This window comes from Herpailurus yagouaroundi, unplaced genomic scaffold (genome assembly GCF_014898765.1).
Source record: "Herpailurus yagouaroundi ecotype Mexico unplaced genomic scaffold, PumYag 139, whole genome shotgun sequence".
Lineage (NCBI taxonomy): Eukaryota > Metazoa > Chordata > Mammalia > Carnivora > Felidae > Herpailurus > Herpailurus yagouaroundi.
In genome coordinates this window covers 73,863,838-73,891,755 of record NW_024412394.1, presented here as the reverse complement: position 1 = coordinate 73,891,755, position 27,918 = coordinate 73,863,838, and the positions used below count along the sequence as shown (strand labels likewise).

Here is a 27,918-nt window from a genome sequence, read left to right as displayed (position 1 = left end):
TCACGATCTCGCGGTTCGTGGGTTCGAGCCCCGCGTCGGGCTCTGGGCTGATGGCTCAGAGCCTGGAGCCTGTTTCCGATTCTGTGTCTCCCTCCCTCTCTGCCCCTCCCCCATTCATGCTCTGTCTCTCTCTGTCCCAAAAATAAATAAACGTTGGAAAAAAAAATAATAATAATAAAAATAAAAAAAAAAAAAGATGCTTTCAAAACTGTACTTGAGATACTACCCAATCTATTCATGGTAGGGTAGAGCTAACAGATAATATAAATACTTTCTCCCAAGTCCCATAGGTTCAGTTTCCCTAGAATGAAAAATGAATTTTCTGAACATCACTTTATTTTCTTTTTGCCAAACTTCAGAGTTCTAACTGCAGAAACCTATGCTGGCAACAAAAATTGATTTTACTTTTCCCTTCTTCCTCTCCTTCCAGAGCCCATCCTGGATATGCCTGTTCCCTTGCCATGATAACTATGCTAGGAGAAGAATGAACATCTAAGTACCATACCTGTAGCAGACAACAAGTTAGCTAGATCCTCATTGGTTCCATCACCAGCTATTGATGAGAAAGTTGCCAGTAAGAAACACTAGGCTACAAACACCAACTTCCCTTAACTTTAATCTACACTGTCAAATTTGGGCCAGACATACCTCTTCAGTCTTCTCTGCTTATAGGAAACTAGTTAATATTTCCCAGATAAGTGCTTTGTGTTTCTGTGGTCTGTAAGGCAAATAAAGAGCCTACTGTGAAATAGCCATTAGACTTGTCAAGTTTGCTTTACTTTGTTATTCATTTATGCAAGTGCTAAACCGATGACTCCATTCTCAAACATTGATAGAATTCACTACTTAAATATTATTTTCAGACCACACTCTTTCCTTGACCACAGGGGATATGGCATTGGAACACGGCTGGTGGAAGATTTTTTGGCTCGATCTTGTGTAAGAAGATGCCACAGTTACTCAGAAATTACAGATATAATTGCCCAGGTAAATGCATTTTTTGTCCTTTCAATATGTTTTGAGAAGCTTTGATTTGTCCTCAGTTCTGTGGTTTTCTTCCCTGATTAGATAGGTTCTATCTGTATTCATCACTAGGTGCTAAGAGATTCTGATCGAAAAGAATTTTATTTTGGCACAGGGATAAAGCTATTGTGAACAGAGATAAATGCTTTTAGGCATTTAAGCATCTATAGATTTTTCTGAACACGTGGTGTGTGTGGAGTGTATGTCCCACACTGGGAAAAATGTTTTGAGAGGTAAACAGAAAGGGAATGTAATAAGGCAACCTCATAATATGCATGCCCCAAATCAATTCCTTTGTATAATCATTTTAGTGCATGGAGGAAGTGGTCTTTGGCTGTCTTATAGAATATTGTTGCAGCCATTTTATTTCCAAAGCAATGTTTTCCCAAGAGAAAAATAAAATTTCTAAGAACCTTTGCAGACCTGATACATGCGAGACAACTTGGAATCACCCAAGACTAGCTCAAATCTCTTAGATATAAGATGATATTGGAAATGCATCCTTAGCCAGAATCCCTTTAATCTGGAAGCCTATGGCTATTAACCTCGGGTTGTTCATTTGTGGGATACATGGAAAGAATACATGGGTATCAGATATTTGTAAGGTTCACCTCTGGGTTCTCACAACAGACCTGTGAATTCAGCCTCGTTCTTTTCTCTCCCAATCCTTAATATTATTGTACATTGTCATACTGACTCTTCATGTGAGTGGCAATAATATTTTTATATAGTGCTTTGTAATTCTAAATGCAGTTTTACATTTTTTTTTTGTCTTTCACACTTACATTATCCCTATGAAGTAAGCAGAGTGGGAGTTATTCCCATTTTCCAGATAAGAAAACTGAGTTCCAGAAAAAATATGACAAAAATTGAAGATTAGTATATATTTTAAAAATGTAGGCATTCAAAAAACACAATCCAAATAAAAGATTTTTCCCACTTCTTGTTATAATTACTCTCATTATTTCATGGCTAGTGATCATGTGGTTGAAACTGAAACCCAGGTCTTCCAGTCTCAGTGTGGTGAGTTTATCACACAACTAAACAGTTTAAAAAATTCCCTTTCCATGTTTGCAGAATATAACTAAAGTGATAAACAGTAGTTAGAAAAATAAAATAACTTTTCACTAGGGCAAATGTATGGGCGATCCTACAAAAATACTAGATGTTTTAATGGAAAATATTTGCACTATATAAATGTAGATGGTTGTGTTCTATTTCTGTAAGAATGCCATTGGAATTTTGATGAGAATTGCATTGCAAAAACAGATCACTTTGGATAGTATGGACATTTTAACAATATTAAATCTTCCAATCTATGAACATGGGCTGTCATTCCATTTGTTTGTGTTTTGTTTGATTTCTTTCATCAATGCAAGTCTTTCACCTCCTTCAGTTCATTCCTGGGTATTTTATCCTTTTTTGCTGCAATTGTAAATGGGATTGTTTTCTTAATTTCTTTTCTGGGTAGTTCATTGTCAGTATACAGAAACTAATTTTATGTTGCTTTTGTATCCTGCAACTTTGCTGAAATCATTTCTTAATTCTAACAGCTTTTTTGGTGGAATATTTAGGGGTTTCTTGCATTTAAGATTGTATCATCTGTGAAAAGAGATAATTTTACTTTTTTCTTTCCAATTTGTATGCCTTCTATTTCTTTTTCTAGCCTAACTACTCTGGCTAGGACTTCCAGCACTAAGTTGAGTAGAAATGGTGAGAGGAGGCATCCTTATCTTGTTCCTGATCTTAGAGGAAAAGCTTCCCGTTTTCTACCATTGAGTATGGCAATGGGGAAAAATTTTCTTCAATAAATGGTGCTGGGAAAACTGGCTATCCACATGCAAAAGAATGGAATTAGACCCTTACACCATACATAAAAATGAACTGAAATGGATTAAAATGTAAACATAAAACCCAAAAGTGTAAAACTCCTAGAACAAAATAGGGGGAAACTTTCATGACATTAGTCTTGGCATGATTTTATGGATATGACATCAAAAAGCACAGGCAACAAAAACAAAACAAGGAAGTGAGACTACATCAAACTGAAAAGCTTCTGCACAGTAAATGATCAACAGTGAAAAGGCAACCATGGAATAAAAGAAAATATTTGCAAACCAAATATCTAATAAGGGGTTAATGCCCAAAATATGTAAGGAACTCCTGTAACTCTAGTTTAAAAAAACTAGTAACTGAGTTAAGAAATAAGCGAGGAACTTGACTAGATATTTCTCCAAAAAAAAGACATTCAAATGGCCAGCAGGTATACATAAAAATGCTCAAAGTCACTTACCATCAGGGAAATGCAAATCAAAACCACGCTATCACCTCACCTCACCTCACCTCAGGTATATATTTGCATTTATATTTATATTTATATTTATATTTATATTTATATTTATATGCAACAAGTTTTGGGAAAGATGTGAAGATATTGGAACCCTCCACACCATTAGTGGGAATTCAAAATGGTGTAGCCACTATGGAAAACAGTTTGAAAGTTCCTCAAAAATTAAAAATAGAATTGCCGTAAGGCCTGCCGGTCCCACTTCTGGGTACTTGTCCCCCCAAAAATTGAAACCAGGATCTTGAAGAGATTTTAGCACCCTTATATTCATTGCATCAGTATTCACAATAGCCAAGATGTGGAAAAAAACCTAAAAGGCAATTGACAGATGACTAGATTTTAAAAAATGTGGTATATACATACAATGGCATACTACCCAGTCTTTAAAACAAAAAAAGAGAGAGAGATTCTGCAAGTGAAACAACATGGTCGAAGCCAGACACAGAAAGACAAGCACTGCCTGATTCCACTTAGGTGACGTATCTAAAATATTCAAATTCATAGAATCAAAGAGGGGAATGATGGTTGCCAGGGGCTGGAGGAGGAGGAAATGCGGAGTTACTAACTAATGGGCACAAAGTGTCAGTCAAGCAAGATGAATGAGCTCTAGAGATCTGTGGTACAACATTTTACCCATAGTCAACAATAATATATTGTACACTTATAAATGTATTAAGAGGGTAGATTTCATGTTAAGTGTTCTGATTTCAATTTTTAAAAAGCTTAGAAGAAAGAGATCTGTTTGATATAAAACTAAGAACATATAAAATCCACTTTCCAAATATGTTTCCTCTAAACTTTTTGTATGTTTCTGATGTCCTGTAAATTCTTATCTGCTCTCCATCCTCAACAAACTGGGAAAAAACCCACTCCACTCCTATGCAAGATTCCTTCTTTTCAATGAAGACAATATTTCATCACCCTTACCCTTCTCTGGTGCAGAGGGGTTGTCTCCTGGCCTTTGCAGTTTCTTTCGAGGGCCCAGTTTTTTCTCTCAATCATTTTCACTTCTACAGCAAAATGTTCTCTTACATGTGGGAATGATGTCACCGAATTCAGAAGCATTTTAACACAGAGGAAGGGGCAGAACTTAGTTACATGCTTGCCCACTGATGCTTTGCTTATAATTAGCAGCTTTCATTAAAAGGTCTGGCCTTCAGCAGCATTATCTCATTAATCCTTGTGAACTCTCCCGAGGGGAGGCAGGTGTCAAATGTTACAGAGTAGTTTTAGAGAGGAGTGGAGCAAGGTCAGAAGAAATTTACCACAGTCTTATGGCCAGGGAGCATTGCAGGGTCAGGATTAGAACCTAAACCCTGTGATTTTTGTTTGGCTGCAAGCTCAGACAGACCATGCCTTTATACAGAACACCATCCTCATCCTCGCGCGGACTCAGCGTCTGAACAATTAGCTTTAGGCCCCAAAGTGCGCCATCTAGTGGTCTGAAAAGAAATCCCATGGCAGGCCAAATCATTGCTCGAAAAAGTCTGTAATCAGGCCTTACATTTTACATAAAAAAGAGATGCCAGGCTAATTCTAAAGTCACATTCCTGCAACATCAAAATGCATCCATTTCTAAAATATGATTTTATCATATACAAGTTACTTTTGTGGTAATTGCCTCAGTACTTCACACTTCAATTAAGACATATAAATTATAAAAATTGCCAGCAGCGTTGCAACATGATATTGCAAAACTTTAATGATACAGTGTCTTTCTTTAGAAAAGCTCAAAGTAGTTGCCACTTATTATTTCTTCCCCTTACAAGAGTCCTGTGAAGTAAAAATGGTATCTATCATTAGCCACATTTGACTGATGATGTAATTCAGATTTAGGATGATGTCGTCGCCAGTTACATAGTCATAAAAGCCAGCTTACAATTTAATTTTTCTGAAAAAGAGGGAGAGAGAGAGAGAGGGAAGCAAACCATAAGAGACTCTTAAAGATAGAGAACGAACTGAGGATAGCTGGAGGGGAGGTGGGTTGGAGGCTGGGCCAGAGGAGTGAAGATTAAGAAGATTAAGAAGATTAAGGAAAGCGCTTGTGATGAGCACTGGGTGTTGTATGTAAGTGATGAGTCACTGAATTCTACTCCTGAAACCTATGCTGCACTGTGTGTTAACTAGAGTTTAAACAAAAATTTGAAAAGATACAAAGAATTTTTCTGATCTTATTCTAGTGCTTTTCCCAAAAATTGTTTCTTTAAAATGTACTTTTGAAGATTTTCTCCTGTTATGACGGCTGTTCTGAGAAAACTGAAAATGTGGAAACTGCAGTAGAGTTAACATGGCCGATTTTAGTTGTAGTGATGAAACATTGGAGCGTTTAAGTGTAATCTAACAGGCACAAATCTCTGAGTTTATTATGAAAGCAAGGCAAAAATACAGTTGTACCTTACTCTGGTCTAAGGTCTAAAACACATTTCCTTAGTTATGCAAAAATATATTTCATGGTTTCCAAATACATTCATGACAAACGTTTTATTATTAAGAGAAGTGAATTAGAGACTAATTTAATCCTTTACTTTTTTAATGTTTATTTACTTTTGACAGAAAGAGAGAGAGAGAAACACAGAATCTGAAGCAGGCTCCAGGCTCTGAGCTGTGAGCACAGAGCCCAACACAGGGCTAGAACCCACAAACCATAAGACCATGACCTGAGCCAAACTCAGATGCTTAACTGACTGAGCCACCTGGATGCCCCAAAACTTAATCCTTTAAAGTTAAGATGATCATAAAGTTTACACTTGACAAGAGATATTATAACGTTCCCTTTGAAAAGTCACTTAAACACAAGAAGCTCTAATCCATCATCAGATGTAGAGCGATAGTCTAACCATATCCAGTGCAGTTGAGATTGAAAGATAAGGATCCACATCCTACTCAGCCACATTCCCAGTGTGTGACCCTTAGCAAGTCATGTTGCCAGTCTGAACCTCAGCTTCCATATTTATCGGGTGGGACCTCTTACAGCTGCAGTTTTTCAGATTTTCAGGCTTTGCTTTCCCTCACCAAAATCTGGATGTGGAACTAGAATCATAAATAGCTGAGTGTGATGGGTGTAGCTTCCAAAGCCTCCCTCAGAACATCCATACCGTCTAGTTATTGATGGTGTTTACAACTGCTTGGCTTAGCACAAACTCTGCCCATCAAAGCTGGGAAAGCTTTCTACTGTTAGGTCAGTGTCATCATGATGTCATTATAAAGGGTAGAAGGAATTGATAATTTTTCAGGATAAACATCACATCAGGGGTGTTGTCACAGTAAGATGAAATTTTTAGAGAAAAAAAGTATAATATATAAAAAATATAAAAAGACTTGTAAAACTTGAAATTCCGATCCTTAGGTCAAAAAATTGAACCCTGATATATTGTCCTTGGAAATTATGAAAAGTGAAAATGAGATCTTTTCCTTTTAATGCTATAAATTGAAATTTACCTTAATTAAATAATGTGTGCAATGATTTTTTTTGGTGAGTGATAGAAAATCAATGAAATAATTGAAAGGAAGCATTCATAGGAGGCAATATAAGTAAGAATGCCTAAAGCAGGGAGGGAAATCTAAATGGTGAATGTTGTAAGCACAAACTCTAAGGCAAAAGACTTAGGAATATAATCCAGAGGAACTCGAATGGCAGAAGGATGTTTTTTAACTGGACGATCATTTTATTTAAAGAAATTGGTTCATTTAAGATTAGAGTTGAGGCTATACAGAAAGATTTTGGTAAATCGTACTGGCCTTCTTTCTTTTATCTTGCTTCTGATCTGAATGCACAAAACCACCAAGGCTGCATCTATGCAAGTAATTCAAATATTTTGAAGCATAAAGCTCCCGAGTCAGTTCAGAATGGTGGTGGCTCCACGGCAATCTCCAATACAGATTGGAAGCACTCAGAAGCACTGATGTTTTGCTTCTATGGGGACATAAAAATGACTTTATTAGACACTTCCAGAGGGGTGTGCCATGGCTGGGAAGGTGGATCAGTGAAGGCCCCATCAGGAGATAGAAACCACACAATCGTTTCAATAAGGAAGGTTTAACATGAAACATTATTAACTATTTATAGGGTACTAGCTACTAAGAAAGGAGAAAATGCTAAAGAATATCCTGGTGCTGAGAGAGAATACCCAAAGGAAAAACACACTTTGAAGAGGGTCTCTCTTCTCAAGGCTGAGGTTCAAACATCTTTGGCGACATGTGATTGCAGCCCGTGGATGCTGAAAAAGGCCTCTGCGTTGTCAGGCTGAGATGGGTGGGTAGGAAATTATGGATCAAAACCAGTGAGCAGAAATCCCCCACTGGGGTGAAGGTGGACTGAGGCTGGCAGTGAGGAAACCTTGAAATCATGGCCAGAACTGAGAAGCGAGTGCCACTGGGTATACGAAGCACTGCCAGTCACTGTTTCCTGTAGGAGGAAACCAAGAAAAGGTGCCCCAGAGCCAGGAAGAGAAGTCTGTCCTCCCGCTGCGTCCCTAGAGACCCTTCTACTGGCGAAGGAGAAATGTTTGTGAGATCTATCTCCAGCATCACAAGCAGGGCAATGATGAGTCGGTTTGGAGCCGAGAGGCAATAATCTGACAACCAGCACAGAAGGCATGAGTCAGTAGGATTGTTACATACATTTCCATGGCTGTTATTTCCTTTGGTGGCCTCATGTTTGACCCATCCAAAAGGCTTGCCCACCCAGGAACTATTCTTACCTCTAAGGGTAAGAAGCTGGCCAGTGGAAGGGAGATGTGATGAGAAGGGAAGCTGCATCCTTCTCCCAACAGGGTGCTGTCAACTTTTTGCAAATGGGGATGCAAAACAGACTGAAGAACATCATTTTCAATATGCAAACATCTGAAATAAAGACTTTCCATTAAAACACTGAAAGTTATTAAATACAGCCACTGGTTCGTTACGAATTTCTCTCTAGCCAGATCTGTTCTCCCTCCCATAACTATGAAATCTACTCTCTCCATTTATTAGTGCTAAAAGTGCCATTAAATGACATTGTAGGCCAAGGGCCCAGAATACGACTGCCTAATAACTTGTGCTCTCTTCTCTAGAAGTCCAAAGAAGTGAGATGCAAAGCACAATGGTGGATTGGCACTTCAGCTGCCACCCAGTGAAAGGTGTAACGGGATTTAGACTTACCCGCTGTGTTAGGGCTTCATAAGTGTCAAATGGACCAGGTCCATTTTCTGAAATGTGCCAAAGGTGAAACTTAGTTTTCTTTGTAGGAGGCAGGAGTTGCAATCACAATGAGTAAACAAACATGACAGAACAACTTTGGAAAGGTAAGGGAATCCAGGAGTATCCTTACCTAGAACATTTTTATTATGAAAAAAAGAGCCACATAAGTCTGAATTTTAGCTTAATGTTTTAGTCTGTGAAACACAATTTTATTGTGTTTTGTGCCTGCTGATCTTCCAAGAATTTGCTCTTGACCAGCTTTTTTTTTTTTTTTTTTTTTTTTTTTTTGGTATATATTTCTATTCTCCATCTAACCGGAGCCAAAGTATTTTACAAAGAATGGAAATAATTTCAAACATTCTTGGGGTTTAGCCCATGGTGCCATGGCAAACCAGTACATTGTAGACATTCATTAAGAATTGTCTAAATGAATTTGGAAAATATTTTAGATCTTTTCCCTCATGTGCACACTGCTGCTTCTCCTATTCTGTCCAGGAGAGGGCAGTGGTCCACATTCATCTCCAAATTAAAGCCTGCCTTCCATCCTGCCCTGATTTCTACCACCTGCAGAAGCTCTCTTACTTCAAGCAATATTTACCACATACAAAATCCAGTGCTGTACTGGGTGTCATATGTGACTGATGGATCACGGGAATCTGCTCCTGAAGCCAAGACTACACTGTATGTTAGCTAACTTAACAATAAATTATTGAAAGAAAGAAAGAAAGAAAGAGAAAATCCAGTGCTCCAAAAGTGCCTGTGGCTCACCATAACCAATTTACAATAAAAAGATTAGAAGTGCCATGGGATCCTGGACAGGAAAATATTCTCATTAAATAATAGACAGTGAACTCATTTTGATAATTTTATTGAAAGTTTCATCCTCTCCCCCCACCCTGCTTACTTATATGACTGTAGAAAGTTTCAGGAGAAGGGAGAAATTCAGTCTTGCCCCTTTGAGGTCAATTGTGATCGCAAAATGCAAGCACTAAATAGATAATCAAATCATTAGAGATTACATTTTACATAATTTACTCAACAGGCATCTATCACTTCCAGTTTATTATGAGGGCAAATAAAAGTACAGTTATACCTTTCTCTAGTATAAAATCTAAAAAACGTCTCCTTAGTTGCACACACAAAAAATATACTTTCTAAACCCATTTATAAGATTTCATTAAGAGAAGTTAAAGATAAAATTGAGCATTTAAGTAAATCATTTCCATTTATTATAGAAAGTATTTGAAATGTATCCTAAAACTCATCATAAAGCCAAAAATTGTGTTGAATGTTTGGGTTATGTCAGGTCATAGTGGTTGATTGTAATGATATTCTGGGACACACCAGCTGGCCCCATGGAAAAGCAGAAATCGGGAAATCCCTCAGTCTACCCTGTCATGTCAGTAGCAGGTATCTGTGGTTCCCTCCTCTGGTCCTCGTCATTTTGGTGACTCAACTATTCTCTGCTGATTTTGCTCTTCAGCTACCTGCTAACATCTCTCTATTCTTTATCTTCTCTCCACCTGAGTGACAGGGCTGCCTCAGGACTTCTCCTTACCCTCTTTTAGTCTTTCCCTTCTGGGTGTGTCTTCTGTGAGTCTCTGTGTCTCATATTCAAAGTCCCAAAAAGAGCCTCTAACTTGTCTTCTGTGAGTACAGACTTCATGGCACGCGTCTTCTGTGGCCAAGCTGTGGACTGAGTGCCCAGGCTCTCAGATGCCCATCCTAGTCCATTATCTGTGATCCGAATGGCAGTGTAATGAGACACAGAGTCTGGCCATCCTAGAGAGCCCTCCAAGAAGGGGGTTGGGGTACGAAAAACGTTCTGAGATTTCCCCAAATGGGGCAAAGCAATTGGCAAAGACCATATTCTTCCTGTCTAGGAAATTAGCAACATTTATTTATGAGTCTTACGTTACCTATGAACCCTGTGCTTGTGTTATTTGTCTTACTGATGCTGGTGTTTGTTTTCCTTTATTCCAGAGGCTAGAATTCCTGTATAGAAGAGTATAGCAGGCTCCATTTAGCATGCTAACTATGAGGTATTGAAATAGAGAGAATTGTCTTTGTTATGTATTTTGCAGATAATAAGTAAGCAAACTTAAAAAAAAATGCATCCTCTGGGAAGCAATCTGAGCCAAAACACATTATTTGTTGAAAGTAAATATTTTAGACCATTAGCAAGAATGGGGCAGGGGGTGGAGGGGGGGAGGTACATTTCTCAGAACGGTAAATTCAGAGGGAAGCTTCAGTGGATGGGAGCCAGCCAGATTCTCCTAAGCAAAATGATATTGTGCTACAACAGACAGTATTAGGTTTCCTTTTGAATTTATTCTAAAGGAACCAATCATAAAAGTTTGTTCTGGTCCTCTAATCCCATGGGGCTTTTGCTTTTGTTTCTTTTTCTAAATCTTTTTCAGTTCCTTCTCTTGGCATTCTCTGTCTTTTCAGAAAATGTTACCAGAGATGACCTGATTTTTTATGTGAATAGGAAAACTGTCCAGGTGAAATTAACTTGAACCAGGCCATGCAAGACAGAGACATCAGCATATCTTAGGTTTTTTCTTTCTCTTAAAAACAAAACAAAACAGGTTTTATTCCTTATGCTTCTGTATTTTACTTTCCCTCCATTCTTTTTCCAGATTGTATTTGGCTCCCTCCATTTTCTAAACAATGTACACGTTTAAAAGGAATACTTTCCCTAAAAGGCCTATTTCACAGTTCTGGGTGTAAGCCTAAGTGTAATGCACCCAGTACAATGCACAACACTTGAATTGTGTCAACATCCTGATTCTATGCACAAAATCAGGAGACTTTTCTCAGCCCTTTGAATGTTTTGGTTTTTTTTAACCAGGATGAAAATTTAGATCTCAGTTTTAAAGTTGCCTCCATTCCCACCCCCCCTTTCCCCCTCCCCCGCCTGCCAACCCCCCACACCCCTGACACACTCTCCTCCTTCTTACACACAATTTACTTGAAGGGATAGACTAAAAAATGCAACCTGAATGGCATAGAATGGAGGGGAAACCTGGAACTTTTTTATTATTAGGCAACCCCTGCCCTTTGTTAAAATCTCTCATTGATGTGGAGGTCAGGTTTTTGCTCATGATCCTCTCAAAGGTGACTCATCTCATCAAGACTGGGAGCACTTCACAGCCCCTGTCTCGCTGTCAGCATCACTCCGTGATATGCCCTGGCTCAGCCTTCTGCATTCCAGGACACGGAATGGAAGCTTTGTGCTCCCCACACAGATGCTCATGGAGGGGAACTTCCCGTCAGCTCAGATCTGCTCCATCTGAGGCAACTCAACGCTGTGGGCAAAATAATCTCCAGACAACCTGGAAAATCTGGGGCGAGAAGAGAGGAGAGGGTGGAGGGAGGCTACCACTGGTTTCACCTACCTCAGACACCCTATAGTTGTGACTGTCAGTTCAAAGATATGCCCCCACCATCCTAAAGTATTGCGGTGTCTTGCCACTGTTTTATACTAGAATAATCTGTAAATAGATGTGTGAGAAGGTGGCCATGATTGTATGTGCATCCCACCTCCACCAGAAAATTGAAGTGGGAAACTGAGGTACTGGAATGGCAGAGTCCTCACAGTCTAGGTTGGATTTGGGACCCAGGCATTCTTCACCATGTGACCTGTGTGGGGAGCTGATGGGGTGAGGAGAAAATGAGTGAAGAGCTCAGTAATTAATCCAAAGGGTCTGGACGGAACTGGAGAGTGAGTGTTCACAGGCGACAGGACACAACTGGAGACCAGGTCAGTAAGAGCACTTCCCAGTGCGGTTCTGGGGGGGGCTGGATCCTAAGGGTAAAGCACGGTAGGTGCCTTCGCCCTCAACACCTTCCCAGGATTCCTGTTCCTTTTCATCCTTCAACTGAACAATGGAAGCTAATCAGACTAAGCCTAAATAGAACATCTTTCTTTGCTTTTTTTTTTAATTTAAATTCAAGTTAGTGAACATACAATGTAATAATAATTCCAGGAATAGAATTTAGTGGTTCATCACGTACTTATAACACCCAGTGATCCTCACAACAAGTGCCTTCCTTAATGAACCTCACCCGTTTAGCCCAGCCCCCCACCCAACACCCCACCATTTAGCCCAGCCCCCCACCCAACACCCCACCAGCAACCCTCAGTTTGTTCTCTGTATTTAAGAGTCTCTTATGGTTTATCTCCCTCTCTGTTTTTATCTAATTTTTCCTTCCCTTCCCTCATGTTCATCTCTTTTGTTTCTTAAATTCCACATATGAGTGAAATCATTTATCTTTCTCTGACTTATTTCACTTAGCATAATACACCCTAGTTCCATCCATGTTGTTGCAAGATTTCATTCTTTTTCATCGCTCAGTAATATTCCATTGTATATATATATATATATACTACATCTTCTTTATCCATTCATCAGTTGATGGACATTTGGGCTCTTTCCATACTTTGGCTATTGTTGATAGCGCTGCTATAAACACATTGGGGTGCATGTGCCCCTTCCAATCAGCACTCCTTTATCCTTTGAACAAATGCCTCGTAGTACAATTGCTGGTTCATAGTATATTTATTTTTAATTTTTTGAGGAACTTCCATACTGTTTTCCAAAGTGGCTGCACCAGTCTGCATTCCCACCAGCAGTGCAAAAGTGTTCCTCTTTCTCTGCATCTTTGCCAACATCAGTCATTACCTGAGTTGTTAATTTTAGCCACGCTGAGAGGTATGAGGTGGTATCTCATTGTGGTTTTGATTTGTATTTCCCTGATGAGGAGTGACGTTGAGCATCGTTTCATGTGTCTGTTGGCCATCTGGATGTCTTCTTTGGAAAAGTGTCTATTCATGTCTTCTGCTCATTTCTTCACTGGATTATTTGTTTTTTGGGTGTTGGCTTTGATCAGTTCTTTATAGATTTTGGATACTAGCCCTTTATCTGATATTTCATTTGCAAATATCTTCTCCCATTCCATCGCATTCTAGATATAGAATCTGTTAATCTTTGCTATTAATTACTATTTTTCAAAGGCTAACTCACAAGTTAGTGTTAAGGGCCTATGGAATTGCTTTACTTTTTCCACTTTTTCCAACATATGATATGAAAATAAGTGGGAGCCCTTGATAAACAGGGATTGAATTCCATGGAAGTCACAGCACAACACCACACAACATTCCAGAGAAGGCTGGCCTCACAACTAGCTGAATGTCAGGCCGTTTTCCTACTGAGTAACATTTGTGAGCAGAAAAGGAGTAGAAAAAAATTAAATGGAAAGAAAAACTCTTTATAGTCATAAAATTCTCCGTATTTAAAAAGCAGTTAATATTAACAGCAAAAGGAACTCATCAAGTATTTTGAGAAATCTTCCCATTTGGGCCAGAAATCTAGCAGATGGATTATTAAAACTAATAAACTTGCTTAAAGAAATATAACCATTTAGGCTTAATTCTCTTCTCTGAGTAGGCAAGAACTGCCTTACATAAACACCCACACACTCGATCTATTCCCCTTTGTACCCCTGGGAGGGGTGAAAGAAGAAAAGTGTAGGAAGTTTTCTTTTGTGGAAAAGCATGTGTGCATAACCACAAGGTCTGTGGATTCTGCAGACTGATCAGGCCTAACCCAGCAGACCACATACTCGCAGCAGCATTCCAATACGAAAGCAGGGCACCTGCAGGGAAATTACCCATAAGTTTTTATTATGACTACATTTGTGTTGTATTCTTTTTCCTTTAGTCACAGGGAAGTGTCTCTGAAGGCTCAATTGTCAGTAAATTCTGCAAGTTATCCCCCCCTTACCTGTGAATGTCCATCGCCCAGTTCTGTTTATGATCAGGTCTTATAGGAAATCTGGCTGTCTCTAGGCGTCTTACCTCCTTGGCACTATTACCAAAGATGCTCCAGGGGAAAGTTATCAATGTTCCAGATATCTCAGCACATGAAAATCTAGGCTGTCTTAACTTTCCATTGGAGAGTCTTTGTTTTCTTTTTCTTAACTCATTTGGATAAGATTCACGAGAGCCTCACTTATGAAACAAACCAAAGCGTGTGCACTGAAAATAGCATTAGTGTCGGGAGCATTTCGTTACTGTAACTATCGACAATGAAATTTCTTACCAGGAGATGAAAACTGCTGAGGAAATACTCTGGGACCCCAAACCTCAAAGGCTAAAGCAAGGTCCATCTGAGCCTAAGAATTCAGAGACACTAGGGAAGACATTCACACTCTGGGGCCTCCCTGCTTAGTGCATTCTTGTCAGAAGAAAGATTTTGTCCAAACTTGCCCGGACCTCTCAGTGATGCTCCAGGGTAATGACTCTCAATCCTTATTGCCCTACAGAATCGCCTACAGCTTTTCCAAAACAAAACAAAACAAAACAACAACAAAACAAAACAAAACAGATGCCCAGGCCCCACTTTTGACCTATTGAGTGGGGTCTCTGGAAATAAGACCCAGGCATCAAAACTTTGAAAATGCTCCCCAAGTGATCTTCACGTGCATCCACTGATTTAAAGCAAGAGTTTGCAAACTGTGTTCCTTGGTTGGTGCTCCAGGGTGATTGCTATAATGGCAGGGAGGCATGTGAGGCCTGCTATTCCTCCAGACCCTCAGTCCAAATTCTTCCAGAGTTGCCTCTCATTTTATCTCTTTTACATATTTCAAATTAAAGAAAATGTCATTGGAACAAAAGTAGGTAGTCTTGATTGAAACAAAGCCCACCCAACCAGGGGCTGGGATGACTAACTTATCTCTTGGGAAGGAGGTAGGTAGGTGCATCTTCTAGGACATTCACTCCAAAGAAGATGGAAATTTATCAAACACTGGTTTGTGACTCTCTATATTTTTTAACTATTTATTTCCTATACAGGGTCAGTGAGACTCACTCATAGTTAGCCAGGTGTTTAATGAAGCGAGATTTTTAAAAACGCCAGTTTCCACCCTTCATGTTTCCTCCCATGACGCAAATACCAAAAAAAACCTCCAGGGAGAAATAAACTTGTTCTGTTGATAACATCAGCAATCATTATTAATACAGACGCACATCTGTTCATGCTAAAATCTAGGAACAAAATGTTGTTACAATGCAACTAGAAACCGTTTTATGGGTTATGTACTGTGCCCAAAGATGTATATATTTTGAGGTATTATTCTTAAGTGGAATTACTCATATCATCTGAATTCATACGTATCTTACCTTATCCTATTCTTGGAAATGATTGGAAGAATGGGATTAGATGAAATAACTAATGCATTTTCCCCATTTTCATTTCAGTTTTCATTATAATTTAAAACTTTTAAAGATTTTTCTCCAGCATTAGTGCAGCTATATGGTCAGGAAATCTGTAAAAATATGACTAGTTCATATGGACAGACAGAAAGACGGCTCTAAAGATATAAAAATTAGAGCTTATAGACTATTCTAAATTTTGTATGAACTTTATATTGCTAAAGATTCCTTCTTTATCAATTATCTTTTAAAAAAATTTTTTTAATGTTTATTTATTTTTGAGAGAACGAGTGGGGGAGGGGCAGAGAAAAGGGAGACACAAAATCTGAGGCAGGCTCCAGGCTCTGAGCTGTCAGCACAGAGCCCAACACGAGGCTCAAACTCATGAACTGTGAGATCACGACCTAAGCCGAGGCCGAATGCTTAACCGACTGGGCCACCCAGGCGCCCCAATTATCATTTTTATCTAAGGAAATATTAGGAAGGTGATCTTATTGATATAGTGAACCAGAAGCATAGTTTGAGCACAGCTATCCCAAATGATCTGGGAACTCAGAGTAGAAAAGGATGGGAGAGAGGCCGGGAACCTTGGAGTTGGACATCAATTGCCAGGAGTACAGCAAGAAGTCCATTGATGGAGTCATGTGCTACTGGCTATGAGATTTAGGAAAGAAGAATTGAAAGAAACTCAGAGATGTACTAATTCAACACTGTAATTACCATGAGGAAACACGCTTTTAAAGATTAAATAAAAACTTGATGTTACGCCAACGTGAGACAACACTTATGGGGTAGAAGTTAAGAGCTCAGACAAATCCAGGTCCAAATTTAGGCTCTATTCTCTTACCGGTGGCTTAACCTTGACCTTTTTGAACTTTAGTGTTATTCATAAAAATAGAAACAATAATACCTCCTCCCCAGTATGGTTGGGAAGTTTTCAATTTAGTCATATGTAAAGTACCAGCACATAATAGGTTGTCAAGAAACATTAATTCTGCCTTTCCTCCTTAGCGGAAGTGCAAACTTTAGAATATGATCTCTCTTCCAGGTGCACAAATGTTCTTTCTGCATAATTCAGTTTTAAACAACTGAACACTGAAAATATTTTGTGAAGCTGCCTAAAAGCAGATTTCCTTCCAAACTCAAATATGACATTGTGTATTTGCAATAAGTATCTTGCAACCCCAAAAGGGATTTACTAACTCAATGCTCTTGATCAAAACCCTATTCAAATGGGCATAAGTACACTTGCCTTGCCTGCAACTAATAAAGACTTCTTTCTGGGGCTTCCCTCCATGCTCGGGCTCCAGCCTCAGTAGCTCAGCTTACCCTTTTGTCTCTCTTAAAGTCTCACTATGTCCTGGGACACACCGTGAAGCTGGTGCTATAAACGATGAGAACTGGAGCCCAATCCTTCCTTATGTCAGCACCTTGGAGCAGTGTAGGCTCCCTTGGGAACTTTGGGAAATTATGGGATTGGGTTCAATATATGATACCAATCAAGACAGCAACCACACAGAGAAATCATCCTTGCAGCCGCCACATAAGAGGTGCGTATACAGATCCACCGCTCCTCTCTCTTCACCTCATAGGTCACAGGCTACGAATGTCAAAATGTCAAGTATAGGCTCTATTCTAGTTGCATGGGCAGACTGAGGGAAAAGAGAAGGTAGAAATAGATGAAACAAGAATCACAACCACAAGATTAACTTAGGTTTTTTAAATTATTATTAAATAAATGAAAATCCAATAGGAGCATAGCAGTGGCTTCGTTCTGAATTCAAAACCACGAGGTTTCTTGAAAATCATATAGTGCAATAAGGAGAATGAAGGGAAATTCACAAACTCCATTTTCTTGAAACCGAAGAAAATGTTTCTTCATAATGAAGAGTATACCTTGGAGCAGGGAAAACTGATCCAAAAGACCCATCTGAAGGCAGATTTAGTATCTTTAAAGACTTTAAAGATGTGAAAATACAGGCCAAAGTATCGTGTTAGAGATAAATCAGGATGGCATTGGATTTCTCCTCAGCAACATTCAGTGACAAAAGAAAATGGACTAACATTTAAAATTTACCCAAGTAGAGAAAGTGTGAACCAGCTAAGCTGCTCTTCAAGTAAAGAGCAGGACGACATTTGAATATGTAAGAATTCAGGGAATAGTATTCCCAAGAACCTTTTCTGAGAATGATACCAGAGGGTAAAATTCAGGCAAGCAGGAGTTGATTGACAACACTTCAGCAGAAGAACTGAGGTGAGCATATAATTCATTTCATTGCATAACTATTATGGAAATTTTCAAGCATACACAAAGGTAAAGAGAATGTACCTGCTGTCCAGCTTCAATAAGTATCAATATTTTGCCAATCTTGTTTCATCCTTCAGCTACCTCCCCTTTTTGTGACAAAATATTTTATTTTTTTTATTATTAAATTTTTTTTTCAACGTTTTTTTATTTATTTTTGGGACAGAGAGAGACAGAGCATGAACGGGGGAGGGGCAGAGAGAGAGGGAGACACAGCATCGGAAACAGGCTCCAGGCTCCGAGCCATCAGCCCAGAGCCCGACGCGGGGCTCGAACTCACGGACCGCGAGATCGTGACCTGGCTGAAGTCGGACGCTTAACTGACTGCACCACCCAGGCGCCCCAATGACAAAATATTTTAAAGAAAATTCTAAACATTATGCTAATTATTACAGAAACATTTCAATATGAGTCTCTAACTGGTAAGGACTTTTTAAAAAAATATAAAGTACCATGCTACAATTATACATAACAAGGTATATGTTTTATATACAGGTCTTTGATTTATAATATTATTATAAATAATTCCCTGAAATCATATAATATCCACTTAATACCATTCATATTTCCCTAAGTAGCACAAAGATACCCTGTCATAGTTGGCTGTATGAAGCAAGTTATACATAAGGCCCACGTGTTGCTTCTGGTTGTTATGTCTCTCGTGTCTCATTTTTTCTCCTTTTTTCATGCCGTTGGTTTGTGAAAAACTGGGTCATGTGTCAAATAGAATGTCCTATATCATAGATTTACTTGGTCGCTTCTTCGTGATGCTAATTAACTTGCAGATTTTTTGCCTGTATTCCCTATAAAGTGACAATTTGGTCTAATACCTGATTAGATTCAGACTTAATTTCCTAGGAAACGATACTTGACAGGTGACGCTGTGTACTTACTCTTGCACTGCATGGCATAAGGGGGCACAGAATATCGGGCTATCCCATTTTTAGGGACGCTAAGGGAGATAAGTGGCCTCATGTGACACAGTCCCCATCCCACTATGCTTTCACCTAGTACTTTAGAATTCATTATTTATTGTGTAGATCCATTACATCACTAGGGGTTGCAAAATGGTTATTTTCTAATTCTGAAAAGCTCTACAAAGAATAAAATAATAAAAGAAAAGTAGAATGATACAAAATTGATGTGCATAAAGAAATAATTTTTTCATGGACTGGAATAACAATGACTGAGAAGACATCATGGGAAAAAGAAGCCATCAACTATAGCCTACAAATGCGGGAAACTTACAAGATGTGTGAGGAAATCTTTAAAATATTTCTGAAGGACAAACGGTAGCCTTTAATAAATGGAAAATAAATGGAAAGGCACCCCATGTTCCCAGACAGGTTGATAACAACACAACAAAGGTGTCTAATTCACTAGCGTCGGGGTGGAGCCCAAGATTTTCTTTTAGCCTGCTTTCCCCAGCATGGCCTGCTTTGTGCTTTAAAGCAGTTCTCAAGAAATGATCCCTGGACCAACAATATGAACTCGGTTACACATGCAAATTCTCTTGCCTCGCTCCAGACCTACCAAATCAGACACTCTGGTCTCAGCAGTCTCTGTTAAGCCCTCTGGATGATTTTTGCGTGAGCTGAAAGTTTGAGGACCACTATCTCTAGTGCTTCTAAAATCTAAGTTGCATAGGAATCACCTAAGATTCTGTTAAACGGAAGACTGGATTCAGCAGGTCTGGGATGGGGTCTGATTCTGCATTGCTAACAGACTCCCTAGTGATGCTGATGCTGATGGTCTGAAGACAACGGTTTGAGGAGCAAGACTAGAAAAACAATCTGTTTCTAGTTTACTCAAGGCCAACCTACCCTGTGCCCTCTGCTCCCATTTTGTTCTAGGTATTAATGACAAATCATATGTTACTCCTCTCAGTAACATGTTTATTTTAAACAGAATTTAACCCACAGAAGTATGTTCCTCTCAAAACACATTTAACCAGAAATAATTACAAATTAATCTCAGGCTTTAGTGAAGCAATTTTGGGGAGAAATGTATTCAGCATCTATCAAAGCGTGCCATAGAGGACATACTGCTAAATGGAATCTAGAGGAGAAAACTACTAAGGAAAAGCTAATGTATAAAGAGAATCTTTGTGTAAACCTATGTATAATCCAGTTTGTATAAATCCAGTTTGCCTCTACTTTCTCTCCCTTAATAAATTCTTATTTTCATGTATTAGGTTTGGTGTAGGCCCTCGTATTGCTTCATAGTGCCCCAAAATTTGGTGGCTGAAAACAACAAACATTTATTTAAGCTCATGATTTTCTGGGTCAGAGATTTAGAGAGTGCCCTACAATGTCTGCAGCCTCAGAAGTGGTGGCTCAAAGTCTGAATGGCTGTAATGGCTTCTCCCTCTCCACTTGGCTGGCTTGGCCAAGCTCAGCATTACCAGAGACCAGGCATAAGATGCAACATTTCCACAATCTGGCTTCACTTCTATAGTCTATTGGTTCACTAAGGCCAGATTCAAGGGGAGAAGGATAAGATTCCACCTCCCAGTTAGAGCCATTGAGCCACATTTCGTTTACCATGGTTAGTTTTTATTAGAGTGAAACCCAGAAGGACCAAAGATGCAGTGAAGTTGGTTTGGTTAGAATCAACGTAAATGAAAAAAAAAAAAAAATGCTAGCTTCTTTGAAAGCTCACAGGCTCAGGAGAGCCTGCAGTTAGCATCTCTTCCCCACTCCACCTTCAGCGACCTCACCTTGGAAACTTGAATCTGCGTCATAGAAATTGGCAAACATTTCACATCAGGGTGTTTTTTAGGAGCCATTTGTTAAATACTAATCACATACCATGTTTAAAATCCAAGTAATATATCAAATATATTACAAATATATTGCAACGTTACATCCTCCACCTTCCCCTCTCCCACCTAAACACACACACACCTGACCCTGCTCCTCTAACTTCCCAAGGATATGTTCCAGGTCTTAACACCTATAGGGTCCTGTCTTCAATTTGGGGTAACGTTCCATGGTAATAAAGGGTTCATTCCCAGGATTGTCCAGCTAGGGAGCCAGGATTTTTAGTGATACAGAGTGCGAGCCACACTGTAAAATGTAGTGCCTCTTTACACATCAATTCCACTCAGAGATTTAGGGAAACCTTAAAAAAAAAAAAAATATATATATATATATATGTATATATGTGTGTGTGTGTTATATATATTATATACACACATATATATGTGTATATATATTTAAACTAATGTGGGTATATAACATAGTAGAATGCAAAATTTGCATTATTTCTAATAAACATAAAACTACAAAACAGTTTTACACCAGCACTGCTTTGACAGTTTCCCCAGACCTCCAGTCAGGGCCGACTTACCCATTCAGCACAGTAGGCACTATGTCCAGAAACCACCATACTTGTAGGGGTTCCAAAAGTGTTTTTAATTTCTTTTAAAATTAGAAGAAAATGAACTTTGGGGTTGAAAAAGTATTTTAGTATACAATATTAATTTATTTGTATTTATATTAATACAGTCATAAATGTGTATGTGCATGCATATGTGTGTGTGTGCACGCGTGCATTTAAAGTAAAAAGGGGTCTACGGAGGCAAAGTGCCTAGGGCCCCCAAAAGTCATGATACAGCCCTGCCTATAGGGACATGCTTTCAGAGCACAGTGGAAACATGTGAAAAGCTCTAAATTTTAAGCACCATATCCTTTCAATGTGTTATTCTTGAAAACTGCTGTCTTCAGATTCCAAGGAAATGAATTCCAAATGGTAGATTTTCATAATGTCCTTGAAAGGCAGTAGAATAGATTTGCAGGACGAGGATTTCCGCTGACTGCACCACTGACCCCACTGTCTATAGCAGTCAGTTAAGAGGATCTTGGTTACTCACAAGTCACCACTTCTGCTCCCAGATGCCATGACCAATATTTATATAGAGCAGCAGACCTTCTTGCATGAGTCTCGTCAAGCCATAAAATCATAGAACTTGAATCCACTGAGCCCCAACCCCCAACCAATGGAAGAGCACCTTTCTCACCATCCTTGACCGTCACTTGGCATCAGTTTGAGCACATCCTGACACAGCCCTGACACATCCCGACACAGCCTTCCCTCAGGAGCTGCAACACTGCTTCTCTTTGGGTTGTTGTCTTCAAGGAAACACTAACGGCGAGAAAACACAGAGATACACAGGTTGCTGTCGATGCAGCCGAAGATGTCAGAATGAGCCCTGAACACCATGAGTCCGTGTGGTAGATGAACTACACACTGTGGGCAGTACCCACAAGTACCAGTGTGGTCTCATCATCCTCAGGGCTATGTTCCAGACCATCCTCCACCACCTTATGCAGAGTGCTGTAGTGTTGCCGACTTTGGTGGAAAGAATGCAGCTCTGAGGCAGCCTCCCAGGCTGCAAAGGTGGGCATGGGAAAGGCATCCGGCCTCTTGTTTTCAAAAAAGCACTTCAGGTTTCGCTCACTCAGCTTGTTGGCATACTCCAGGAATGTATTCTCCAACTGCTCCTTCTCTTTTTGTGCATACGTCTTCCAAAAACTCAGCTGCAGGTGGCTGACTTTAGATCGGCAGCGAGCATAGCAAGTGGTGAGCAGAGAGAAGAAAGACGCTGAACAAATCAGGCACCATCCTAGAATCTTAGAAAGAAAGAAAGAAAGAAATAGTGAGGACATGTAGAAGCAAAGCCACTTCCCAGGGAGCCGGGATGGTGTTACTGGTAAGTGTTTGCTGAGTTAACACCACAGGCATTGCTATACCTCAGTTGAAATACTTCATGTTAATTTTGTAACAGTCAAAATAAAGTTCGAGTTTACCTAATCTCTATCATCCATCCTACCCAATGTGCCGGTATACAAAGAAATAGCCAGAAGACAAGCAAATGGAAAATTGCAAAAAATGTAAATTATCCAAGAATCAGTTAAACCAACCCCTCAAATAGCTATTAAAGGAAAGAATTCTGTGCATGGGGAAGTGTGGTCATTTGCACAAATGAACAATTCCTCAGCCAGGAGTTTTCAGGCATTGGTAAATACACATTCATGGCTAGTGACTGATTTTTCCATGTCACGTTGTTTGCAGAGAACAACAGACCCTCTCTGAGAGAAGTAGCATTACTCATAACCCATGATCAAGTGAGACAGGCATAATACAATAAGGAAACTGAAGCCAGAAGAATTGAAAAGCTGCATTAAAAAAAAAAAAAAAGAAGGGGCGCCTGGGTGGCGCAGTCGGCTAAGCGTCCGACTTCAGCCAGGTCACGATCTCGCGGTCCGTGAGTTCGAGCCCCGCGTCAGGCTCTGGGCTGATGGCTCGGAGCCTGGAGCCTGTTTCCGATTCTGTGTCTCCCTCTCTCTCTGCCCCTCCCCCGTTCGTGCTCTGTCTCTCTCTGTCCCAAAAATAAATAAACGTTGAAAAAAAAAAAAATTAAAAAAAAAAAAAAAGAAAGAAAAGTAAAGAACCTCAGCGTCATTCTAAACCTTCAGGATTACTGGTTCAGCATTTTGGTAATTAGAGAAAAAAAAATTCCTACGTAAAAACTGGTTCAGGTGGCATTTTTTTTCCTGAATTTTAAAAGCAGAACCCTAAATAGCTCGACGTACCTTCTAAACTTTTTTGTTGCTCTAATTACATTGGTCACAATTGGAATTAATCTCATATTTGGACAACTAACAGAGCCCTTTCACAGTTTCTCTTGACGTTTTCAATGACCCTTAGTATTTCTCAGCAAATGGGCCTGTTTGAAAATAGAAGCAATAATCTGCAAATGAACCCATTCAGACCGTAACAGAACTACAAATAAGTTGCAATGCTTTAAACCAGTGGTTCCCACACTCTGGCTCAGACTGTGGAGGCATTGTGAGGGTCTCAGACTCCACGTGAATGCCAACTCTGGAGTGGAACTAACTGGATTTAAATCTCAACCTTCCCTTTCCTACAGGTGTTCTCATTTCCTATGGGTGCCTCATTTCCTCAGTTGTAAAATGGGGGTTACCCACCTCAGAGGGGAATTTGGGGAATTGAAATGAGACAGTGTAGACATACATACGCATTCAGTATGTGTTAGCTATTATCACATGCTGCAATTTTTCAGATGTTATATATTCACATAAAAGCATTACTGAACTCGTGGTATCTTTCTTTCGTGATTTATGAATGAGACACAGCTTCCACCACGTGAAAGTCTTCATATTTACCTTGAATCACTTGTGGTTGGCTACCTCTTCTCTTCCTCTTCTACCTTCCTCTTTCCACGCAGCCGGACATCCTGCAGGCCAGCAGACCGTCTCACCTCAGCATCTGAGCCAGCTCTGCCTGAGCTATACTATTCAATCAACTACAGACTCTTCCTTCCGCATTGCATCATTTTGGTGTTACCTTGCTCCGAGTGCTGAGCACTGAGCCCTCTTGTTCTTCCCCAATTCATAGTATCCAGAATCTAAATAGACATGGTGGATGCTCTCACACCAGCCCTCAATATGTTCCATTCTTCATGAGTCTCCTCTCTCAAACCCTGGCAGTTTTCTCATTAATTTAGAACACTTACTGTGAGTCAACAGCTTTATGCCCATTTGTGTCCTTCATCTCTACACCTTTCAGCAGCCCTCCAAGGTAGGTGTTATTACTCCCAACTATGAGCAAACTGGGGCTCAGAGGGGTGAAACCATTAGTTCTGGGTCACAGAGCTGGTAAGTGGTGGAGTCAGGATTCAAACCCAAGGCTAGCCAACTCTAAGACCAAGCTCTTGCCACTTGTCCACTCTAACTGCCTTAAGAATATAAGTTAGAAATCCAGCTGGATCTCTTCTTTGCACCCCCCCCCCCCCCATGGATAGGGAACTTTTTCCACCCCCACCCACATATGCAACTATTGGTCTGGATTCCCTGTTGCTCCTGCCTGGCTGAACCACTGTGGTCAGCAGCTGTCATTGATATAGCTCCCCTTGTCTACATCCTGTGTGCATCCTCCCCTAGAAATCAGCCCCGGGTCTTTCTCATTCTGCTGAAAAGTAAACACGTAGTGTGCCCAGGATAAGCTATGACAGGATATTCATAATTCCTTATGCCTGTGTTTAGAGAAGAAAAGCTCACACAGTGATAAGTGTTTGGATCTGGCATGAACTGAATAGAGCCTGGTGCCTGAGGACATAAATCATAAATCGCTCATTGTATCATTACATTTGTAATTAGTACCTTCCTTCAACAAAAGAAGGAAGACATTTGGGATCCTGGAATGTTTTTATCTAAGATGAGCTTTATGCATTAAACAAAAGATTTTGTTGTGGGGCATTTTTGAAGCTTATCTATGAAAAAAGTACCGTGTGACTATACAGCCAACCAGCTTTGGAAAGTATGATTGTAAAACCAGACTGCCTTGATGTGTTGTTGAAAAGGCACGTCTTTGTTGAAAAAGTAAAAATATACCATTTTGAGCGCCTTTATTCTGAAACAAATAGCATTCCTGACAAATTGTGGATCTGTTTATGTACTCTTATTTGTTGTTTTGGTTTGGGGAACATAATCCTACTACTCCCAAGTAGGAATTCAGTCTTTTCCTGAGGCCAGGGCAAGGCTCCACATCTGGATTTGTGCTCATGTACCTGGACGGATGACAAGCACTTCCCTGTGTCAATTAGGTAAAGCTACAATTTCCTTCTATTAAATAAAGCCTGTAGAGTGCAAAGAGCAGAAGACCTAACCTCCCTAGAGAATACCGTCACTTTTCACTGAAGGCTATTTAAAGACTGCCACCTCCCATTTTGGACAGGAAATCTTTCTCAATCTTGACAATATTTATACGCAGAGATAACAGTTGCCAGAAATCACTTGAGGGAATCTCTACACTAATTATATTACGTGCAGCTTTGAAAAATAAGAGTTCATTTGGTTCAGCTATATTTTAATAGATGAATGCTATGTATGTTTTTCTGAGAAACCAGTTTGAAAATAATTGATAGAAGGCAGTAATTTCTAATTACAGCTCTGTCATTAACGCTCAATTATGAGTTAGCGTCATGCATTATTTACAAAGTCAACCCGGAGAGATTGTTTTAAAGCACTTAAGTATTTACATACGCATAACCCAGAGGATATTTTCTTTTTGGAAGTGGAAAAGACGATGCAATCAGCAATTTTAGGGAGCCACCAACCTCTAAAAAGCTTTCCCTGAGATTGTCTTAATGCTGCATGATGTTCCAATTTCCATTTGGTTTCAAAATGTTCTAACAAGATTCAGACTCAGCTCTGCTGGAAGTGAGTACAGACAGAATACTTTGCGCAGGGAGAAAAAGGCAAGTTTGTCCTTTCTTACCTGAGACTGGGCTTGCAGGGACAGTTTCAGTTCTTCGTTGTCCGTGGGGGCCATGCTGGTTTTGCCACAAGACACTTTGTAAAGTTCATCCCAGCATTCCTGGGGCTTGCCCTTGCAAATCAGTCCCAGGAGTCTTGAACTTTTGGTCCCGCTCATGGCACATTCATAAAAAGTCCCATTGAGCAGAGCCACAGAAAGCCACATCATTGGAGCCACCAATGAACTCAGAGTGATCTGGCCGAGGACATAGAAAAAGTGGCAGCTGTGACCTTTGGGGAAGATTTTCCTGGGATTCACACAGCAGCCTGTGAAGAGCCTCATCGCCTTGCTGTTCAGAAAGAATCCCAGGATCAGTAACACCCAAGCAGGAGCAAACAGGAAAACCAGCCCATAGACCACATTCTCAGTGCTGCAGGGACACTTAAAAGCCACCAGTGAAAAGAGACGCTCGCTCCCCACGGTCAGCAGAGCCATGAAGCTGTAGCCAATAACAGTTTTCTGGTTGAGGAAGAATTTTAAAATCCCCTGAAAAGCATCCATGTTGAAGATACACAAAGGGAAAATGCTTTGCCCTTATTTATTGGCAGAGCAGCTGCGGCAGTGGCCGAGGGTGGAGCTCCTTCTTCATTAGAAACAACAGTCCTCCTTCTCAGACTGAATTCAGCCAGATAAGGAAACAATGTCATTGCCTAGGAATGAGTATTTCCCAACCATGCTCAGATAACGCCTCCTACTGGTGAATTTTGTGCCACAGAATCAGGGCCCAAACACTGAGAATCTGAGTACATTCAGAGTGCACAGCTTCCATTTTATGTTATTTTCATATGGCTTGGATTGAGAATCAGAATTTTTTTCAGATTCTCAATCCTATAAATAATGGTCTAGGAATTTTCCAGCCGGAGGAATCAACATTAGCAGAAATGGGTCTCAGCCAATTCACTGAGAGCCAAATCTAGTCTCCAGGCCAGGAGTCTCATGATGATTTTTCCCTTGTTACTTAAGACTGCTACTTTTGCTACTTTGCCTTAAGATCTGAAAGATTCATTTTTTTGTGTCCTCTTAAACTGACTAGTGTCAGAGATTTGAGCCAAATTTTAGGATTTGGGCTACCTAAAATTTCTATGGAAAAGTTTAGGGAGCATTTGAGTTTTCAATGAAAGACAAAATGAGAAGGTCCTCATCATTTCTTTCCTAGTAACCTCTTGATTACTATCTCTGCCTTTGACCTCCTGCCCAACCCTACCCTCAACCCAAATCCATCCTCCAAGCTCACACAAAGGAGATCCTTCAAATGGAAATTCAATTCTGTCCTAACCTACTCACACCTTCGGGGCTTTATGCTACCCACAACTGATAAATACCAGTCTGCCCTGAACTTGATCATGGTATTTCCTGCCCATGACATGTTTCCTCCACCTAGAACACCTCCCACTCCCACCCTGTCCACCTGGCAAATTCTCACTCAATATTCATGAACAGAATAGCAGTTTCCTTCTCTGTGAGTATTTGCAGGATTGCTTCCTAATACAGAACACTGTACTT

General features: G+C 39.9%; 2 protein-coding genes across 2 annotated transcripts in view; one reads left to right on the top strand and one right to left on the bottom strand.

The window, feature by feature from the left end:
- The window catches only part of TRAPPC3L (trafficking protein particle complex subunit 3L), a 40,251-nt gene that overhangs the window by 4,434 nt on the left and 7,899 nt on the right, over positions 1 to 27,918 (top strand). Inside the window, exon 3 of the mRNA XM_040474621.1 lies at positions 888 to 987. Within this exon, the coding sequence (XP_040330555.1) occupies positions 888 to 987 (100 nt within the window). The remainder of the gene's footprint in view (positions 1 to 887; positions 988 to 27,918) is intronic.
- On the bottom strand, positions 18,419 to 27,012 carry CALHM5 (calcium homeostasis modulator family member 5). The gene is made up of 2 exons (XM_040474439.1): positions 26,377 to 27,012; positions 18,419 to 22,706 (listed from the first exon to the last, which is right to left on the bottom strand). The coding sequence occupies exons 1-2, from the start codon at positions 26,914 to 26,916 to the stop codon at positions 22,317 to 22,319; spliced, it is 930 nt and encodes a 309-aa protein (XP_040330373.1). The 5' UTR covers positions 26,917 to 27,012; the 3' UTR covers positions 18,419 to 22,316.

Bases quoted from the DNA above. Each gene is read 5' to 3' on its own strand.
- CALHM5 (XM_040474439.1), bottom strand. From the start codon at position 26,916: ATGGATGCTTTTCAGGGGATTTTAAAATTCTTCCTCAACCAGAAAACT. The intron at 22,707-26,376 runs GTAAGAAAGGAC...TTTCTTTCTAAG, and splicing joins CCCTGCAAGCCCAGTCTCAG to ATTCTAGGATGGTGCCTGAT.